General features: G+C 45.5%; 1 protein-coding gene across 2 annotated transcripts in view; it reads right to left on the bottom strand.

The window, feature by feature from the left end:
- Window positions 1-17,769, bottom strand: part of LOC126473484 (solute carrier family 22 member 7-like) — a 514,289-nt gene that overhangs the window by 13,872 nt on the left and 482,648 nt on the right. For both annotated transcript variants that reach the window (XM_050100560.1, XM_050100559.1), the window contains exons 6-8: window positions 15,042-15,263; window positions 5,824-6,038; window positions 388-575 (exon numbers count right to left, since the gene is read on the bottom strand). In XM_050100560.1, the coding sequence (XP_049956517.1) occupies window positions 388-575; window positions 5,824-6,038; window positions 15,042-15,263 (625 nt within the window). The remainder of the gene's footprint in view (window positions 1-387; window positions 576-5,823; window positions 6,039-15,041; window positions 15,264-17,769) is intronic.

Genomic DNA, 17,769 nt, shown 5'->3' with positions numbered 1-17,769 from the left:
ATAAACAAAAGTATATTTAAAAAACAAACAGTGAATATGTAGTAATCTTTTACAACGTTTTGTATCTCTGCTATTGCTGCATATTTCAGAATTAAGGATGCCACTATAGATGGCGATATTTGTTGTCAAAACTAGTTTAGGAATAAATAAATAAATAATAAAAGGTTTTTGCATCAAGGCAGAGCCAAATTTCCCATATTGTTGTTTTTGTATGGAAATACGGACCGATGGAAGAGGTGCAAGATTAAATTTCTGCTATAAACATTTTGCTAATTATCTGTAAACCAGATTTTTGGCGCTTGAACTAGTATTTAGTTACAGGCCACAGTTGCTTTCACGGGTTCAATATAATTTTCAGTAGAAGCTGAGCACATTGTTACGGAGTACCTGAAAGACGATGTACGGCACAAGAGACAAGCAAACACCAGCAACCGTGCACTCTACGCTGGCGGTGATCTGTCGCAGACACGTGGGGTGCACCTCGATGCTCTGAAGGTTGGCGACAGCTGAGCCAGCCGACGACCAGAACTGCATGGCCATCACTACCACTGCCATGGCGACACTCGGAACACCAACTGCAAAGTCAAAACACATGGGCTGTGTGGCTGAAACAGATTTGTTAGAAACGTATTTGTAACCACAAGAGAGTAAAGGAAATCGAAATGATTTTTCTAGTGCCTTCTAATGAACTGTGCTGTTAATGTACAAATGAGAAAAGTCTTTTGGATTTCACGTTGTCAGGAACTAAGCATTACCACAATCATTAGGGTGGTGCTGTACCATTAGCGCTGTTGCCGATGTGAATAAGCCTGTTGAATGCTGAAAGCGACGGAATCAGTGAAAGTTACAGAATTATGTTTTATGCATATTCTGAAGCCCACCTACGTAGTTGAATGTGTTAGAAATCCTATGGGACGTAACTGCTAAGGTCATCAGTCCCTAAGCTTATACACTACTTAAACTAAATTATCCTAAGGACAAACACATACACCCATGCCCGAGGGAGGACTCGAACCTCCGCCGGGACCAGCCGCACAGTCCATGCTACGTAGTTGAATGATTGACGTGGCTGCCTTCAATGCAGTATCTAGAGTCTGCCAATTATGCTATGAAGACGGTTCCGAGGCGTCTCCCGTGGCCTCAAATGAAGGTCTCCTCCAGTCGTCGACTCATCGTGGAACATTTCGAAATTTATCCGCAAGTATCTCGTCACCTAGGCAAAGGTCCCCAGTTCAAGTGTCGGTCCGGTACACAGTTTAAACTGCCAGGACGTTTCATATCAGCGCACACTCCGCTGCAGAAAGAAAATCTCATTCTGGATCTCGAAATTCATTTTCTGTGCCCGTATAAAAATTTCAGGTCACCTTCCTTCCACTCTTCTTGCAGGACCAGTCCTTCTGTTAATATGGTCACGATTGGCTCAGTTCATGATTTCTGCGTGCCCCTCCCTGCCAGTCTGCCAAGAGCATCTGTCCCTTTCTTTTCTACTCTCATTTCTCAATCTTCCTTTTCGCTTTCGTCTCCAACGTGCTCTTGGAGCGTCTCACATTGCGTCTACTATAAAACTAGAATTCCTTATCAGGGTATCCGGTAGACGGCGGAAGAATTTTGTTGACGTCACTTCGTTACTCTATGCATGTCACATTATGCCGTTTACCTGTAAGTGCACGCAAACAGATTTATGCATGACTATGGGGAACTCAGTCTATGACTAGCTGGCATAACGAACTAGATCCGGAGATCTTCCTGTGATTCCACTTTGGCCAGTAGGGCAATGCTAATGCAATGTAAGCTACCCCTTCGCGGGATGTAGGATTCTTGCCCAAGCTTTACAATTTAAATAACTGTGTTACCTCTTCCATTGAAACAAAACTGTAGCGTTTTTTGCTTCAGTTGGTTGTAAATCACTGTAGCACTCATCATTCACAAGAGATGGCAGGTAGCCTGAAAAACGTGCAAACCAACAGTGCAGCAATGGCTAAACAAGTCTTTGTGAGATGACACTAGGGGATGTCATCGACAGTTACTGTTTTATGTATCACAAGTATCACAAGAAACAGACTATACAAAAATTGTTCAGAAGTGGCCGAAACGACATGGTTATAGTAGAAACAAACGATTTTATCCTGAATCAGGAATTTTTATGACAGTTAGTACCTCTCAGCATACACTGCCTGACAAATAATGAAGCAACAAGGGGACTTGTTTCGATATGAATACAACTTTGTACACATGCTCACCGTTGGTCTGTATGCAAATGGTTAGTGTTGCAATTTTCTGTGATTGGTAGAATGGTCATTGTTCTGCATTAGTATTGTTTACGTTTGGTGTTGTTATCAGGTGTGCAATGCTATATGAGGGGACTCAAGTACGTCAGATGTTGAGTGACCACTGTGAATAACATCGAGACGCTGCATATTTGTATGAGACTGCGTTATCACATGAGAGACCTCACTGTGGGTCTCCATTTGACCAGCTCGTCGAATTGTGCAGTATCAAGATTTGTGGGACATCCGCCTTTTAAGTTCAGGCCGACCGACCGAATCTGCCCTGTGAAAAGGAGGGTGACCATATTCCGCACCAAGTACATCGTAACCCCTTCGCATCTGCGATTGCCATCCAACAAGTGATACTTCATGCAACATTCTGTGTCATTCTACACCATTCGTCAGAGGATAGCAGTAGGTGGTCTAGGGAATTATGATCCCATCACAACACACCCAGCTGCATTAGTAGTAGCGTCATGATTGGGAAACATGTATTGCTGACGAATATTCTCGCATTTTTTAATCATGGTACTGCACTGCCTTCAATAACCGTCGACGACGGGTTTGAAGCGACTTGGGAGGAGGTTCCACTCTTTCCATGTTTCGGAAAGGCACAACGGTGTTGCTCCTGGCGTCATAGTCTGGGGAACCTTTCGGTATAACCTCAGGTCACGACTGGCAGAGATTGAGGGAGCACTGGCATATGCCCTGTAAACCCAAATGTTACCTCTCATCTGACAGTATAATGATGTTTTTTTTCAACAGGACAATGCTCTTACACATGTGGCACATGTCTATATAAACTCTCCGAATGATGCTGAGGTGCTCCTGTGACCAGCTAGATCGTCAGATATGTCCCAGATGTAACATGTGTGGGAGCAGCTCGATCATAAATTCGATTCTGGTGGCAATATCCGGGATATCAAGGACAAGGTAACAACACTGGTGGCCATCTAGCCACAGGAGAGGATTTTTTTTTATTTTTTTTTCTTTTTTTTTTTTTTTTTTTTTTTTTTTTTGTCTACTGACTGGTTTGATGCGGCCCGCCACGAATTCCTTCCCTGCGCTAACCTCTTCATTTCAGAGTAGCACTTGCAACCTACGTCCTCAATTATTTGCTTGACGTATTCCAATCTCTGTCTTCCTCTACAGTTTTTGCCCTCTACAGCTCCCTCTAGTACCATAGAAGTCATTCCCTCATGTCTTAGCAGATGTCCTATCATCCTGTCCCTTCTCGTTATCAGTGTTTTCCACATATTCCTTTCCTCTCCGATTCTGCGTGGAACCTCCTCATTCCGTACCTGATCAGTCCACCTAATTTTCAACATTCGTCTATAGCACCACATCTCAAATGCTTCGATTCTCTTCTGTTCCGGTTTTCCCACAGTCCATGTTTCACTACCATACAATGCTGTACTCCAGACGTACATCCTCAGAAATTTCTTCCTCAAATTAAGGCCGGTATTTGATATTAGTAGACTTCTCTTGCCCAGAAATGCCTTTTTTGCCATAGTGAGTCTGCTTTTGATGTCCTCCTTGCTCCTTCCGTCATTGGTTATTTTACTGCCTAAGTAGCAGAATTCCTTAACTTCATTGACTTTGTGACCATCAATCCTAATGTTAAGTTTCTCGCTGTTCTCATTTCTACTACTTCTTATTACCTTCGACTTCCTCCGATTTACTCTCAAACCATACTGTGTACTCATTAGACTGTTCATTCCGTTCAGCAGATCATTTAATTCTTCTTCACTTTCACTCAGGATAGCAATGTCATAAGCGAATCGTATCATTGATATCCTTTCACCTTGTATTTTAATTCCACTCCTGAACCTTTCTTTTATTTCCATCATTGCTTCCTCGATGTACCGATTGAAGAGTAGGGGCGAAAGGCTACAGCCTTGTCTTACACCCTTCTTAATACGAGGACTTCGTTCTTGATCGTCCACTCTTATTATTCCCTCTTGGTTGTTGTACATATTGTATATGACCCGTCTCTCCCTATACCTTACCCCTACTTCTTTCAGAATCTCGAACAGCTTCCACCATTTCATATTGTCGAACGCTTTTTCCAGGTCGACAAATCCTATGAAAGTGTCTTGATTTTTCTTTAGCCTTGCTTCCATTATTAGCCGTAACGTCAGAATTGCCTCTCTCGTCCCTTTACTTTTCCTAAAGCCAAACTGATCGTCACCTAGCGCATTCTCAATTTTCATTTTCATTCTTCTGTATATTATTCTTGTAAGCAGCTTCGATGCATGAGCTGTTAAGCTGATTGTGCGATAACTCTCGCACTTGTCAGCTCTTGCCGTCTTCGGAAATGTGTCGATGATGCTTTTCCGAAAGTCAGATGGTATATCGCCAGACTCATATATTCTACATACCAACGTGAATAGTCGTTTTGTTGCCACTTCCCCCAATTATTTTAGAAATTCTGATTGAATGTTATCTATCCCTTCTGCCTTATTTGACCGTAAGTCCTCCAAAGCTCTTTTAAATTCCGATTCTAATACTGGATCCCCTATCTCTTCTAAATCGACTCCTTTTTCTTCTTCTGTCACATCAGACAAATCTTCACCCTCATAGAGGCTTTCAATGTATTCTTTCCACCTATCTGCTCTGTCCTCTGCATTTAACAGTGGAATTCCCGTTGCACTCTTAATGTTACCACCGTTGCTTTTAATGACACCAAAGTTTGTTTTGACTTTCCTGTATGCTGAGTCTCTCCTTCCGACAATCATATTTTTCCTGCAGCCATTTCGTCTTAGCTTCCCTGCGCTTCCTATTTGTTTCATTCCTCAGCGACTTGTATTTCTGTATTCCTGATTTTCCCGGAACATGTTTTTACTTCCTCCTTTCATCAAATGGTTGGTTCAAATGGCTCAGAGCACTATGGTACTTAACATCTGAGGTCATCAGTCCCCTAGAACTTAGAACTACTTAAACCTAACTAACCTAAGGACATCACATACATCCATGCCCGAGGCAGGATTCGAACCTGCGACCGTAGCAGTCGCGCGGTTCCGGACTGAGCGCCTAGAACCGCTAGACCACCGAGGCCGGCCGTCCTTTCGTCAATCAACTGAAGTATTTCTTCTGTTACCCATGGTTTCTTCGCAGCTACCTTCTTTGAACCTATATTTTCCTTCCCAACTTCTGTGATGGCCCTTTTTAGAGAGGATACAACGGATTTATAAAACCCTTCCCAAAAAAATCACTGCATGCACCCTGGAGAGAAGAGGTACAACATCATACCGATAAGTGGGTTCATATGGCCAACTTCTTTGTGAATTTGACTGGGTTCTGTAATTGCTGAAACAACACCACATACCCTCTCAACCCATGAATTTTCATTGTGTTTCCTCCTCCACTTCTGAGTGCTTCACTTTGTTTGTCGGGCAGTGGAGATCGACTGTCGCCAAATGGTCTGACTCGATTGACACAGTAATTTTAGTCGCAATACAGATGTCTGAAATCTCCAATCCACAGCAGGTGGAGGAGGGCGCCAGCAGGCAAGTGTGAGAGGTGTGTGAGTGCTCTCATGGGCTGTGTTGTTTACCTGTGAGCAGTACGACACAGAGTGCACCCAGGAAGCCGACCAGCGCCAGACACGCGACGCTGGACCACCGGCGCCCGAAGTGGGTCCCACAGTAGTGCTGCAGCAGCACAGACGCCGCCTGCGCCACGGCCTGAGCAGACACCGCCACCAGCGGGTTCACGCTGATGATGCCCACGCTCAGTACCAGTGCTAACATCGTCATCCAGCACAGGGACCTGTCAACATATGGGACGCTTCTGTCTCCTCTCAGAAAGGATGTACTTTAGAACAGACACAAACTCAGCTTCTACACCAAAGTCAGCAATTAGCAGCAGCAGCATTTAAACCAGACTGAATCAGATCGTCATTATCAAACATCTGGGCCCATCTGTGACGCAGCTGTATTTACCGCTGTAGGCTCACGAATCCCTGCCCACACCTGGGCTTCCGGAAGCTATGGACAACCCCACACTTTGCCACCATCTTCGGAGCACAGCACGATGGACCAGCCATCCATCTCCCTCCCACCCCCCTGAGGTGTCAGTGGAGGACCTCTTCAGTTCGGATCACTGCAATACATTGCAGTCAGATGTTACACACAGCTACCACCGCTGGGCTGTCCATGCTTCAGTCATGGAGTAAGAACCTCCTGTCAACACAGCACCAGTGGCAGCAGGGTGCATGTTCAGCAGCCAGAGGCTGACGCACCGGAGACACTGTGATGTGGTAATCACGTCGACTGCCATTGTCGCTCGCAGTTTTACAGACCCCTGATTGTAAACGAACAGCAATAAATAAGTTGTAACCGCAGCTGGACCTTCTTCTGCTGTACATCGCATCATTCTACAGCAGAGAGTCCCTGTCCACAACCAGCCACCTTCGAAATAAAATTGTAACCGATGGTTCTTAAGCCAGCCACCCTTCGGACCGTAACGACTGGTGTCAGAAGTAGTGCTGAGGATGAGGATGGATGACAACAGGAAGGCAGCACCTGGATCTATGTTGGTGCACTCTGACACAGAAATGCAGGTAAATTTCGAATTTATAGCTGTTTTGGGCCTGTGTGGTCGTTTCCATAACGTTTCTCTTTCCTTTTCATTTTATTTTTGGGTAATTGGTATACTAGTATTTATTATTAAACATTCAATATAGCTCAAGACGTTTCAGCTCAGAGCGCGATTCAGCAGTTGAGAGATGAAGTAGCTCAGGTGCAGATGGAATTGGGACAGTTAACGGAGGGAAGGAGGAAACCATCCTTTCTGAGGCACCTAACTTTGACGCTGGCAGCGCTTCATTGGTCATCTCACTTTCTCGTTAATTAGAAGATAATGTCTTTGTGACATCTTGGATATTCGGGAATCCAGCCAGATGTTCGCGTCGTTCTCGCACGATATTTCAACAGCGTGCCTCGCTGTCTTCTTCAGGTGCTACCTGAGACTGGTCCTTGGATCGATCGAGTCCAGTATTTATTCCTGGAAGGAGCTGGGCGTTCCCTAATCCGTCCGCGCCGAGTCGAGTGTTCCGTCTGTGGTCCGCGCCCGTCAGACTCGGTGCCAAGCCAATGGGCTCCAAATACCCACCAATCGCCTAATCACCTGGATGCTCATGTAACTCAGCACTTTGCTGCTGTGAGGATTCAGCCGTCACCACGACCAGTGAGGGGTCAACAGAGGACTTCTTCCCTCTGAACGCTGGAACGTGGCACCACTAGAAGTACATACCACTATCAGACCACCCAAGCTTTGACCGGTGAATACAAGCAGTAGTGTCAGAGGAGTGTATGGTCAATAACCAGAGCCTGACTAAACAGGGTATGCCCCAATAGAGTATCTACTTTGCCCATCATCAATCACTTGCAGGTTCCAGGATGCACGACTGGACACAAACAACAATAAAAAATGTATATATTTGCAGACTGAAGTGATGAATGAAAATCTGAACTAAGGCCCAGATTCGAACCCAGTTCTCCTCCTCACTAAGAATATGCGCTAACCGCTATGCCACCGAGGCTCAATGGCTTTGCACAACTGCTCGTGCTACTCTAGACGCTTCCCTCCTCAGTCCAAATTCCCACCGATGCCACAGCCAAGTTGGTATTCCCTCTACACCTGAACAGCATTACAGAGGCAATGCAACTGTATTGCAGTAGTACCTCAGCAGTGAGCTACCTTGCTGGCTAAGCTGTTTGGCAAGCACGAAAACAGGCAGCAGAAATTTTCGCCTTGTGGAGGTGGGCATTACCTTGCTAGAATCTAAGCCCAGAATGGATTGCTCTCAAGGGCCACAAAACAGGGAGTAGACTTTCGTCAACGTTCCACTGTGCTGTAATGGTGCCAGGGTTGAAAGGAAAGGGGTCCTGTTACGAAATCAAACGGCACCCCAGACCATCACTCCTGGTTGTCGGACTCTGTGGGGTGACAATCAGGTTGATATCCCAGCAGTGTCCAAGATGCCTCCAGTCACGACTTCGGCCTAGAATCTTATTGACTGAACTAGAACTGTCTTCAGTGATCACCTTCACTTCGAACTAAGCCCAGATGACCAGCGAAGATGTGTATGGAGGCATCTCAGAGAGCAGATGAGTACCACCAACCTGATTGTCGCCCATCATATGGCCCGACAACTGGAGAGATCGTGGACTGCCATTTCTTTTCATAGCAGGAGTCCTTTGGTTGTCGTCCATGGCACCCTTATAGCACAGAGTTACGTCGACGATATTGTACCTCCCATTTTGTTGTCCTTCATGGCAAGCCATCCTGAGCTTCCACTTCAGCCAGACAACGGTCATCCACACAAAGCGAGAGTTTTCACTGCTTCTCTTCTTGGTTGACAAGTGCCAGCAAGGTCACCTGATCTCCCCCACAGTCGAGAACGTTTCGAGCAATTTGGGCATGGCCCTGTAACTAGTTCGGGATTTTGACAATCTAATGCACCAGTTGGACAGAATTTGGCACAGTGAACTCAGGAACACATCCAGCTAACTATCGATGCCAAACCGGTTCATGAATGACTGCACAACAGGTCGAATCACAAGACTAACGCACAAAATTTTCGTTTAGGGTGTGTGGGGCTACCTCGGTACTGTTCCTGTGGTCATACGAAATCGCACCCCAGGTCATATATTCAGGTGTAGGTCCCATGTGTGTCTAGAACGCAGACAGGTTGGCTGCAGTTCCTGAACTGCCCTCCTTCTACAAATTCACCTTGTCGAGAGGGCCCTGCTCTGTTTGAATCCCGCCAGTTCTGATGCAATTCAGCTCTGCCGTTACGATCATATCGTCTGTCGTCATGTCGGTAGATTCCATAGTTTCTTTCTTGTCGGTCACGTGGTGGAGAATTTCTCCCTGAATCGTAACTGCGCGCTGAACTGTTGCGTCTGTTACATCACTGTTACCGAGGCAGAACAAGCTTTCATCAGAAAACATAACAGACCTTCACCCTGTCCTCCAAGGAGCTCTCGCTTGATACCACTGAAGTAGCAAATAGCACTCCGTCTTCAGGCCACAAGTGGCTCATAGGGACCATCCGACCGCCGTGTCATCCTCAGTTGAGGATGCGGATAGGAGGGGCATGTGGTCAGCACACCGCTCTCCCAGTCGTTATGATGGCTTTCTTTGACCGGAGCCGCTACTATTCGGTCGAGTAGCTCCTCAATTTGCGTCACGAGGCTGAGTGCACCCCGAGAAACGGCAACAGCGCATGGCGGATGGATGGTCACCCATCCAAGTGCCTGCCACGCCCGACAGCGCTTAACTTTGGTGATCTCACGGGAACCGGTGTATCCACCGCGGCAAGGCCGAAGTAGCAAACGGCTGTGGTTTAGGGCCAGTGGAATGCACGCTACAGGGCATCTGGCACGGAACTGTCCTTGAAGTAATCGATTTGTAAGGTTCGTTGTATCACTGTGGTGCCAACTACTGCTCATACTGCTGCTGCAGATGCAGTGCAATTCGCCAGCGCCATACGCTGAACGTGATGGTTTCTCTCTTGGTAGTGTTGAGTGGCCGTCCGGAATCAGGTCATGGTGTGACCGTACAATCGCATAATCACCGCTGCCAGCAATAATGTACAGTGGCTGAATTCCTACCAGGAACATCCAGCTTCTCATAGCCATATTACACGACTTGCTTCAAATTCAGTGAGGTGTTGACAATGCGGTCTTTATCGTCTTAAAGGCATTCTTGACTAAAAACAATTCACTACGTCCAATCTCAAAGATAACTAGCGCTCACGACCGTTACATCGTATAATTAAAACAAACCTGATTTGCATTCTCATAGTTGGCACTGCTAGGGCCACTCTGAAGCGACTGGCGCGAACTTTCAATAGACATCATCTTTCAGATGTAGAAATACGCCTACTGCCTTTCGTTTATGTCGCACAACACTTTCTTGGTGTTGCGATAATTTTTTCCGTCAGTGGATTTTTGGAATTACGTAGTGTTTATCACATTTCATTGTGGTTTCTGTGTTTAAGGTTTTCTCTTTACCTGCAACGAATGCGATGACGCAATCGATATATCGCACTCGACAAAGCCCGCCGCGCGGGATTAGCCGAGCGGTCTGTGGTGCAGGGGTCATGGACTGTGCGGCTGGTCCCGGCGGAGGTTCGAGTCCTCCCTCGGGCATGGGTACACCCACCTTAGGATAATTTAGGTTAAGTAGTCTGTAAGCTTAGGGACTGATAACCTTAGTAGTTAAGTCTCATAGAATTTCACACACATTTGAACATTTTTGAACTAAGCCCAAGAATTATGTTCACATGTTCACCTCTTTCGTGGAGCGGCCTTACCTGTACAGTCTAGTGCACACAGAATGACGTGTTGCATAGTCAGAAAGCTCGCTTTACTTCCGCCAAGCGGTCGGCCAAACGTATATATGACTGTCATTTCCAGATTTTGCCTCTACGTTGGGTAAGGCAACTTGATCTCTTGAATCGCGGTATGGACACAACTTGGCAACGATTCATTATGAGGCTGTTGGAAGTGTGAGCTGATTAACTTATTCGTTAAGATCCTACAGCTTTTAACCTAATTTATTGATGTGTTTCACTGCAGGCGACCTCATGATATCGTAACGTACGAAAAAGTTCGTGACAGAAGAAATGTGTTCCAGTTCATTTGTGGATGTTTTCGTTAATCGTTAATATTGCGATACATTGCGGTATCAGAATGTATTACATCTTTTATTCTAACATTGGCAGCTCAAAGAGGTAATTCACATTTGTGGCAAAGAACACAGCTAATGTGGCTTTATGAAAGTAACGATAACATTACGAAGAACTATATGTTAAACACTCACGCTTCACATGATCTAAAGAAAAAGACTGGATGAGAGATACACGCGAACGACTCGTGGCAATGATGTTCAATCGCTGTCACATTCAACACTGGGAAATAATAAGGAGTGACCAGTAAAGCAATCGAACTGCGCAAGTGCGCTTGTCGATAGTTACAGTTTTACCTCGGCAAGTGCTGCGGTCTTATGACTGTAGCTGTGACCGACCTCGTATGGGGATTATGGATTTGTAAGTTAACTACTGTAGAAAAGTTCGCAATTTGGTACTGCTGTGTCGACCGGACAAGACACAGTCAGGGCAAAAGCACCACAGGCGCAAAGAGCGAGCAGGTGCCAGCGACGTAGAGATTCGCCACTTGCACAAATTCCACCAGCGCCACGGGCGGCGCTGAGGATGAAGACTCGACTTCGCCTCTGCCAATTGCAGGCCGAGTACAATCCGCCAATGACCAGACGACAACGGACAGAAGCCTATTCGGAAGACAGAAGAGCAGCTCTCGTCGACTTTCTTACAGATCATCTTCTAGCGCTGGCTTAGACACGGAACGTCGTATAGTGAATGAACTCTTAAGAAGTGAACAGACAGTTGCTGTAAATTGCATTAACTGTGTACTGTGAAGTTTACCCACGATTATTTTCTCTTAGTCATTGAGGGCCTTTTTTGTCTTATATTATATGCAGTGTTCCAGACTTAATCATTCAACAAGTCGCAAAGATAAGTAAACCTTTTAACTCATTTGTGTTGGAGTGTTGTAGAACCTTCGTTCTCCTACCCTGTTACGTGACCCTGAGGCATAGCTGTATTACAGTGGCAGGGAGAAATTGTCTTAGCGGTGTACTGCGCCCCAAGCGACAAGGATTTACAAAAGATACCTCCAATCGCACCCAACGGCTTATTTGCATCATGAGAAACAAAACAGTGTGGAAGAATCTCTGGCTTCAGCCACTTAAGTTAACTGTGTCTGAGTGGAGAACCAAAATGTCTAAACTGGTGTCCTACACTGACATACCAAACAACTGTGCCCAACAAAACAAGCGCTTAGAACACATCAGAATTCGTCTATTTTAATTAAACACCTGTCTAGAATAACTGATGACCGTCAAGGATAAGCCAGATATTAATGTTGTTGCTCTTGTGCTCGAACTTAATCAAGAAGACGTACTTACTTACATTAACTGAAATTCATGATCTTGTAGGTTTTAAATGTAAAATGTTACTGTACGTCAGCCAGGGCTGTGCTGATACAAAATGGCGCACGATAGTTAGGGCAGACGTATGGGAAACAATCGGCAACTAAACTGAAAAGTTCATAAAAAGATAAACTGTTTGGAAAACAGAAACTCAGCTTAAAGAAATGACCACTACCAAGTATGTGACTGCTGAACTTTATTTACTCGAGTGCACAGAGTCCATGAAAACAGTAAAAATAAATCAGCAAACATAAAATGTTCACGGTAGATCTGGTAATCTTCGCCAAACTTCTAGCAATGCAATTAAGCCGAAAGACGGAATGTTAAACACGAATAATGTATATCTTTTACAAGAGCTTCCCGATCCGAATTCACGACTGAAATTGCGACAACACACGTCAATGATAGCCTTCATCGTTGCTAGGTAACAAAAATTACTCAGGCTTTTATACTCTGCCTGTTGGTTCTTTTTCTTCCAAACACTCTAAACATAGAAAGTCATTCACTGGGTCAATGACTTTATTGCTGCTTTTACTGTTTTCTTCTTCGTATTTACTTTCGAATTATTTTAGTTTTATTATGGTTTCAAACCTACTTTCAAATTCAGTTTCCTTCATTCTTTGTTACCCCTACAGATGCCCCCTTCAGATGTCGTTTCAAACAACTCGAAGTTCTACATTTTCTTTCAGAAACCATGCGCGAGATTTTCCTGTTCTCTCGATGGCTACGTGCAGCCTGTGAGGCCTACAGAAAGAATTGAACAAGTCCTATTTGTAGGAAATTTAATGTAGATATTTTTGTCCTAGGATACGTTTTCGTTAGAGGCTGTAGGTTTCGAGTTGTTCAAGAGAAACGTACGGAAGAGACCTTGAAACCCACTTCCATTCCCACATTCCGTCCCCACCGTTCAGGATTTCTAGTATGTTGTGCATGGCACTCCCTCTAACTACTGTACAAAAATATGCGACTGCACGAATTGTTTCCCAAATTTTACTTTCTTTGGTCTTCATTGATTCGCCTTATGAAGCCACTGTCTTAGTCGAGCACATTGTAAAACTGGCGTTTGTGTAAATTTTACCTAACACTTTTGTGAATTTTTACTGCATAAACTAAGCAATTACATCGTTGTCAGGGTTAAGTTTACGTCTGCTCTCCCGCCCTCCAGGGTTTCATGCCCTATACAGGTCCTCTTGAAGCAATATTTCCACGTCTAACGCCACACTTTTACTTGTTGTGATAGATTCGCAGGGGGTGGTACTCTGCTTGGTTCCAACGTTGTTGGTAACTGTCTAGAAATGGTTCCAGTTATCTCCATCATAAGTGAATGCCACATGTCACAGGAAGATGGACTTGTGATGTAGCTTCGGACTCTGCAGACGTAATCCACCATTGTTTGTATGAGAGGAAGTTACAGTGAATTTGTTCATGAGACCCACAAAATATTAGATACAGGCTCCCAGGTAGATGCCATTTTCCTTGACTTCCGAAAGGCGTTTGATACAGTTCCGCACTGTCGCCTGATAAACAAAGTAAGAGCCTACTGAATATCAGACCAGCTGCGTGGCTGGATTGAAGAGTTTTTAGCAAACAGAACACAGCATGTTGTTCTCAATGGAGAGACGTCTACAGACGTTAAACTAACCTCTGGTGTGCCACAGGGGAGTGTTATGGGACCATTGCTTTTCAGAATATATATAAATGACCTAGTAGATAGTATCGGAAGTTCTATGCGGCTTTTCGCGGATGATGTTGTAGTATACAGAGAAGTTGCAGCATTAGAAAATTGCAGCGAAATGCAGGAAGATCTGCAGCAGATAAGCACTTGGTGCGGGGAGTGACAACTGACACTTAACATGGACAAATGTAATGTATTGCGAATACATAGAAAAAAGGATCCTTTATAATATGATTATATGATAGCGGAACAAACACTGGTAGCAGTTACTACCGTAAAATATCTGGGAGTATGCGTACGGACCGATTCGAAGTGGAATGATCATATAAAATTAATTGTTGGTAAGGTGGGTGCCAGGTTGAGATTCATTGGGAGAGTGCTTAGAAAATGTAGTCCATCAACAAAGGAGATGGTTTACTAAACACTCGTTGAACCTATAATTGAGTATTGCTCATCGGTGTGGGATCCGTACCAGGTCGGGTTGACAGAGGAGATAGAGAAGATCCAAAGAGGAGCGGCGCGTTTCGTCACAGGGTTATTTGGTAAGCGTGATAGCGTTACGGAGATGTTTAGCAAATTCAGGTGACAGACTCTGCAAGAGACGCGATCTGCATCGCGGTGTAGCTTGCTGTCCAGGTTTCGAGAGGTTGCGTTTCTGGATGAGGTATCGAATATATTGCTTCCCCCTACTTATAACTCCAGAGGAGATCACGAATGTAAAATTAGAGAGATTCGAGCGCGCATGGAGGCTTTCCGGCAGTCGTTCCTCCCGCGAACCATACGCGACTGGAACAAGGAAGGGAGATAATGACAGTGCCACGATAAGGTGCCCTCCGTCACACACCGTTGGGTGGCTTGCGGAGTATAAATGTAAATGTAGATTTAGATGTAAAATGTGGCACCTCCAGACACTGTAGTCCATGATTGGTTGGATGGTTCTTATGATACTCGTCAGTTGAGGAAGAATCGCAGCTATGCGATGTAACTTTGACAACGTGTGCCTGTTGACATAAAAGCTGTTGATATCATTTTCTTGTTTATGCAAACATGTTAGTTTTACAGTAACTCGTGCGCACTTGGCAATGACGAGCAGGAGGGTGTTCCTGAAGAGGTTCCAGCTGGAGAAGATGGCCAGGTAGCCGACGCGGTCCCGCTTGGCCTTGGCCACGCGGTGCAGCACCTGCAGGGTGAACGGCGGCAGGCTGGAGCCGTTGGTGGCCGCGACCCGCCGCAGCACTCTCAGCGCCTCCTCCTCGCGCCCCCTGCACGTCAGCCAGCGCGGCGACTCGGGGAACCACCTGCAGGAAACCACCTGTCTCGCAATATTTTACGTTATAAACAGAGCAGGAAGAGTCGTAGGATTGAAGTTCACGTTTTGCCGAAATCTCTTTCATTCGAGAAGGAGTACTTTGTTAGTTGAAAAAGTTACAGGTGGTGTAATCCTGAGACTCTTCTGCAGTGTTCTGTGTTGTCCAATCCCATACAAAGAAAGAATCTTTAAGTATGTATAATTATGTTCCAGTATAAACTCCTGTCTGGCGAGAGATGGAGGTTGCACCCCTCTGCCCTCGTCCACACCAACAAATCCTTAATCCGTCCCATCCTCTGTTATGCCAGATCCACCTGGATACCCCCCTCCCCCAAATTCTATAAGTCCCTCCAGATCCTTGAGCGCCACGCACTCCGCCTCACCTTCTGTATACGCCTCCCGTCCCCCACGCAGATGCCGGCCGGTGTGGCCTTGCGGTTCTAGGCACTTCAGTCTGGAACCGCTTGACCGCTACGGTCGCAGGTTCGAATCCTGCCTCGGGCATGGATGTGTGTGCTGTCTTTAGGTTAGTTAGGTTTAAGTAGTTCTAAGTTGTAGGGGACTGATGACCTCAGATGTTAAGTCCCATAGTAGAGCCATTTGAACCCACGCGGATCCTCTACAACCAAATTCCTTTCCCCCATCTGCTCCTATTCCTCGAACATATCTGCATACTCTACACCTCCTGCTGCCTCGATCCCCCTCACCCCCTGGTTGCTCCTCTCCTCTCCAATCCCCGCCCTCTGCCACATCTTTACTGTTGTGACCCCCCTACCCTCCATCTCTCCACCATTCAACACCTTTCTCAAGGAGGCTTCTGTCAAATCCCCCTTCCGGATAATGCCCTCTCTCCCTCCATTTAACCCTCCTATCAACTCTGATCCCCACCCCCCCTCCTTTCCTCTGTACTTTCCCCAGGCTCCCTCTTCCCCCCCTTCCATCATTTTTTCTCCCCACCCCCGACTTCTTTTGTATACTCTCCTCTGCCTTTCCCCACTCCCTGTCACGTCTGCCCAGCACCCGCCCCCCTCTTGTGGGTCTACGTCCTTCATCGGCTCCTTTCCCCCTTCTCCCCCCCACATCGTTTTTTCCTCTCCTTCCCCCCCTTTCCTTTCCCGTCATCTGTCCAGGTTCCCCCCATCTGCCCTCGGCTGTGGTATATCATATTTGTGCCAAATTTTTAGTGCAGTGTTCAAGTGAATGGTCAGTGTTGTTCGTCTTTCCAAAGTGTTGCAAACAGAAACCAATGCTGAAGCTCTTGCGAACAGAAACCAGGCTGTTGCCGTGTTTTATTTAATTGTCTGTCTATTCTTTTACCTGCCTGCTTCATATGTATTTTATTAGCATCATCAACCCTTTGTTCTATGTTTTAAGTTCCACAATTTTCCGCCATTTTACCATTTAAGTCACTGATGTTATCGCCTGCTATTATTATTTATTATTTTCCTCTTTTTAAAATAAATTCTGTAGGCTAATGAGCGGTGTACTAAGCTGCTGCCAGCCAGCCCCCTTTGGGAGGAATCGAAACTCAATAAAGAAAACAAAAAAATTCCAATATACTTAATTTTGATTACAATGTATGTAATCAAGAGCATGTTTCACAGTTAACTGATAAGATGATAAATTTAACTGGCAAATTTATACATTAATGTCAGTTTTCCTCAGCCATCTGGACCCGTCGATGTGTTGCCGGATAAGGGACCACCGGTTCGATGGGCGACTCACTTTCAATATCTGATAATCAGCTACATGACGGTGTAAATTAGTAAGATCCGGAACCAATGGGTTGAAATTTCAGCTGCAAAAATCCCGTCGTGTGTGTGAAAGCTCTATTCCTGTGGTTGTAGTCCTGGTGCCATGACAGGCTGTAACTTCTGGAAATCTACCCACACAGTCGGCCAACTCTGCAGGAGCCGTAATCTTTCCCACCATCTGTAATGTTGGCTACAGGCACTACATTCTCCCAGAGTACACACACAGTGTTGTGCTCTGTCCGTGTCCATAAAAACATGGAGAGACGCTCGCCAGCAACCGCCCCCTTCCCATCCTGCTGCAGACATCTGAAGGTACTTCTTCCGTAACCATGGAATGTGTCTTGCTTAAATTTAGATCAATAGCTGTTAGACTGTATTGCGATATTCGGTTTCATTCCAGGATTCTTGACTGCTTTTGCTGCGAGATGCCAGTGTACGTATCCTCCACTACTGACATAAGAATCTTCGCGCTCTCCCCGTTTGCATCCATATCTGAAATTTCTCATGATCAAACAGGCTCTCTCTTTCACTGGACAATCTAAAAAAAAAAAAAAAAAAAAAACCGTGGCTCTGAGCACTAGGGGACTTAACATCTGAGGTCATCAGTCCCCTATAACTTAGAACTTCTTAACTACTTAAACCTAACTAACCTAAGGACACCACACACATCCATGCCCGAGGCAGGATTCGAACCTGCGAACGTAGCAGCAGCGAGGTTCCAGACTGAAGTCCCTAGAACCA

The sequence above is a fragment of the Schistocerca serialis genome, chromosome 4, assembly GCF_023864345.2.
Source record: "Schistocerca serialis cubense isolate TAMUIC-IGC-003099 chromosome 4, iqSchSeri2.2, whole genome shotgun sequence".
In the NCBI taxonomy this organism is placed as follows: domain Eukaryota; kingdom Metazoa; phylum Arthropoda; class Insecta; order Orthoptera; family Acrididae; genus Schistocerca; species Schistocerca serialis.
Note: the sequence above shows the minus strand (reverse complement) of the source record. Positions and strands in the feature narration are given on the sequence as shown.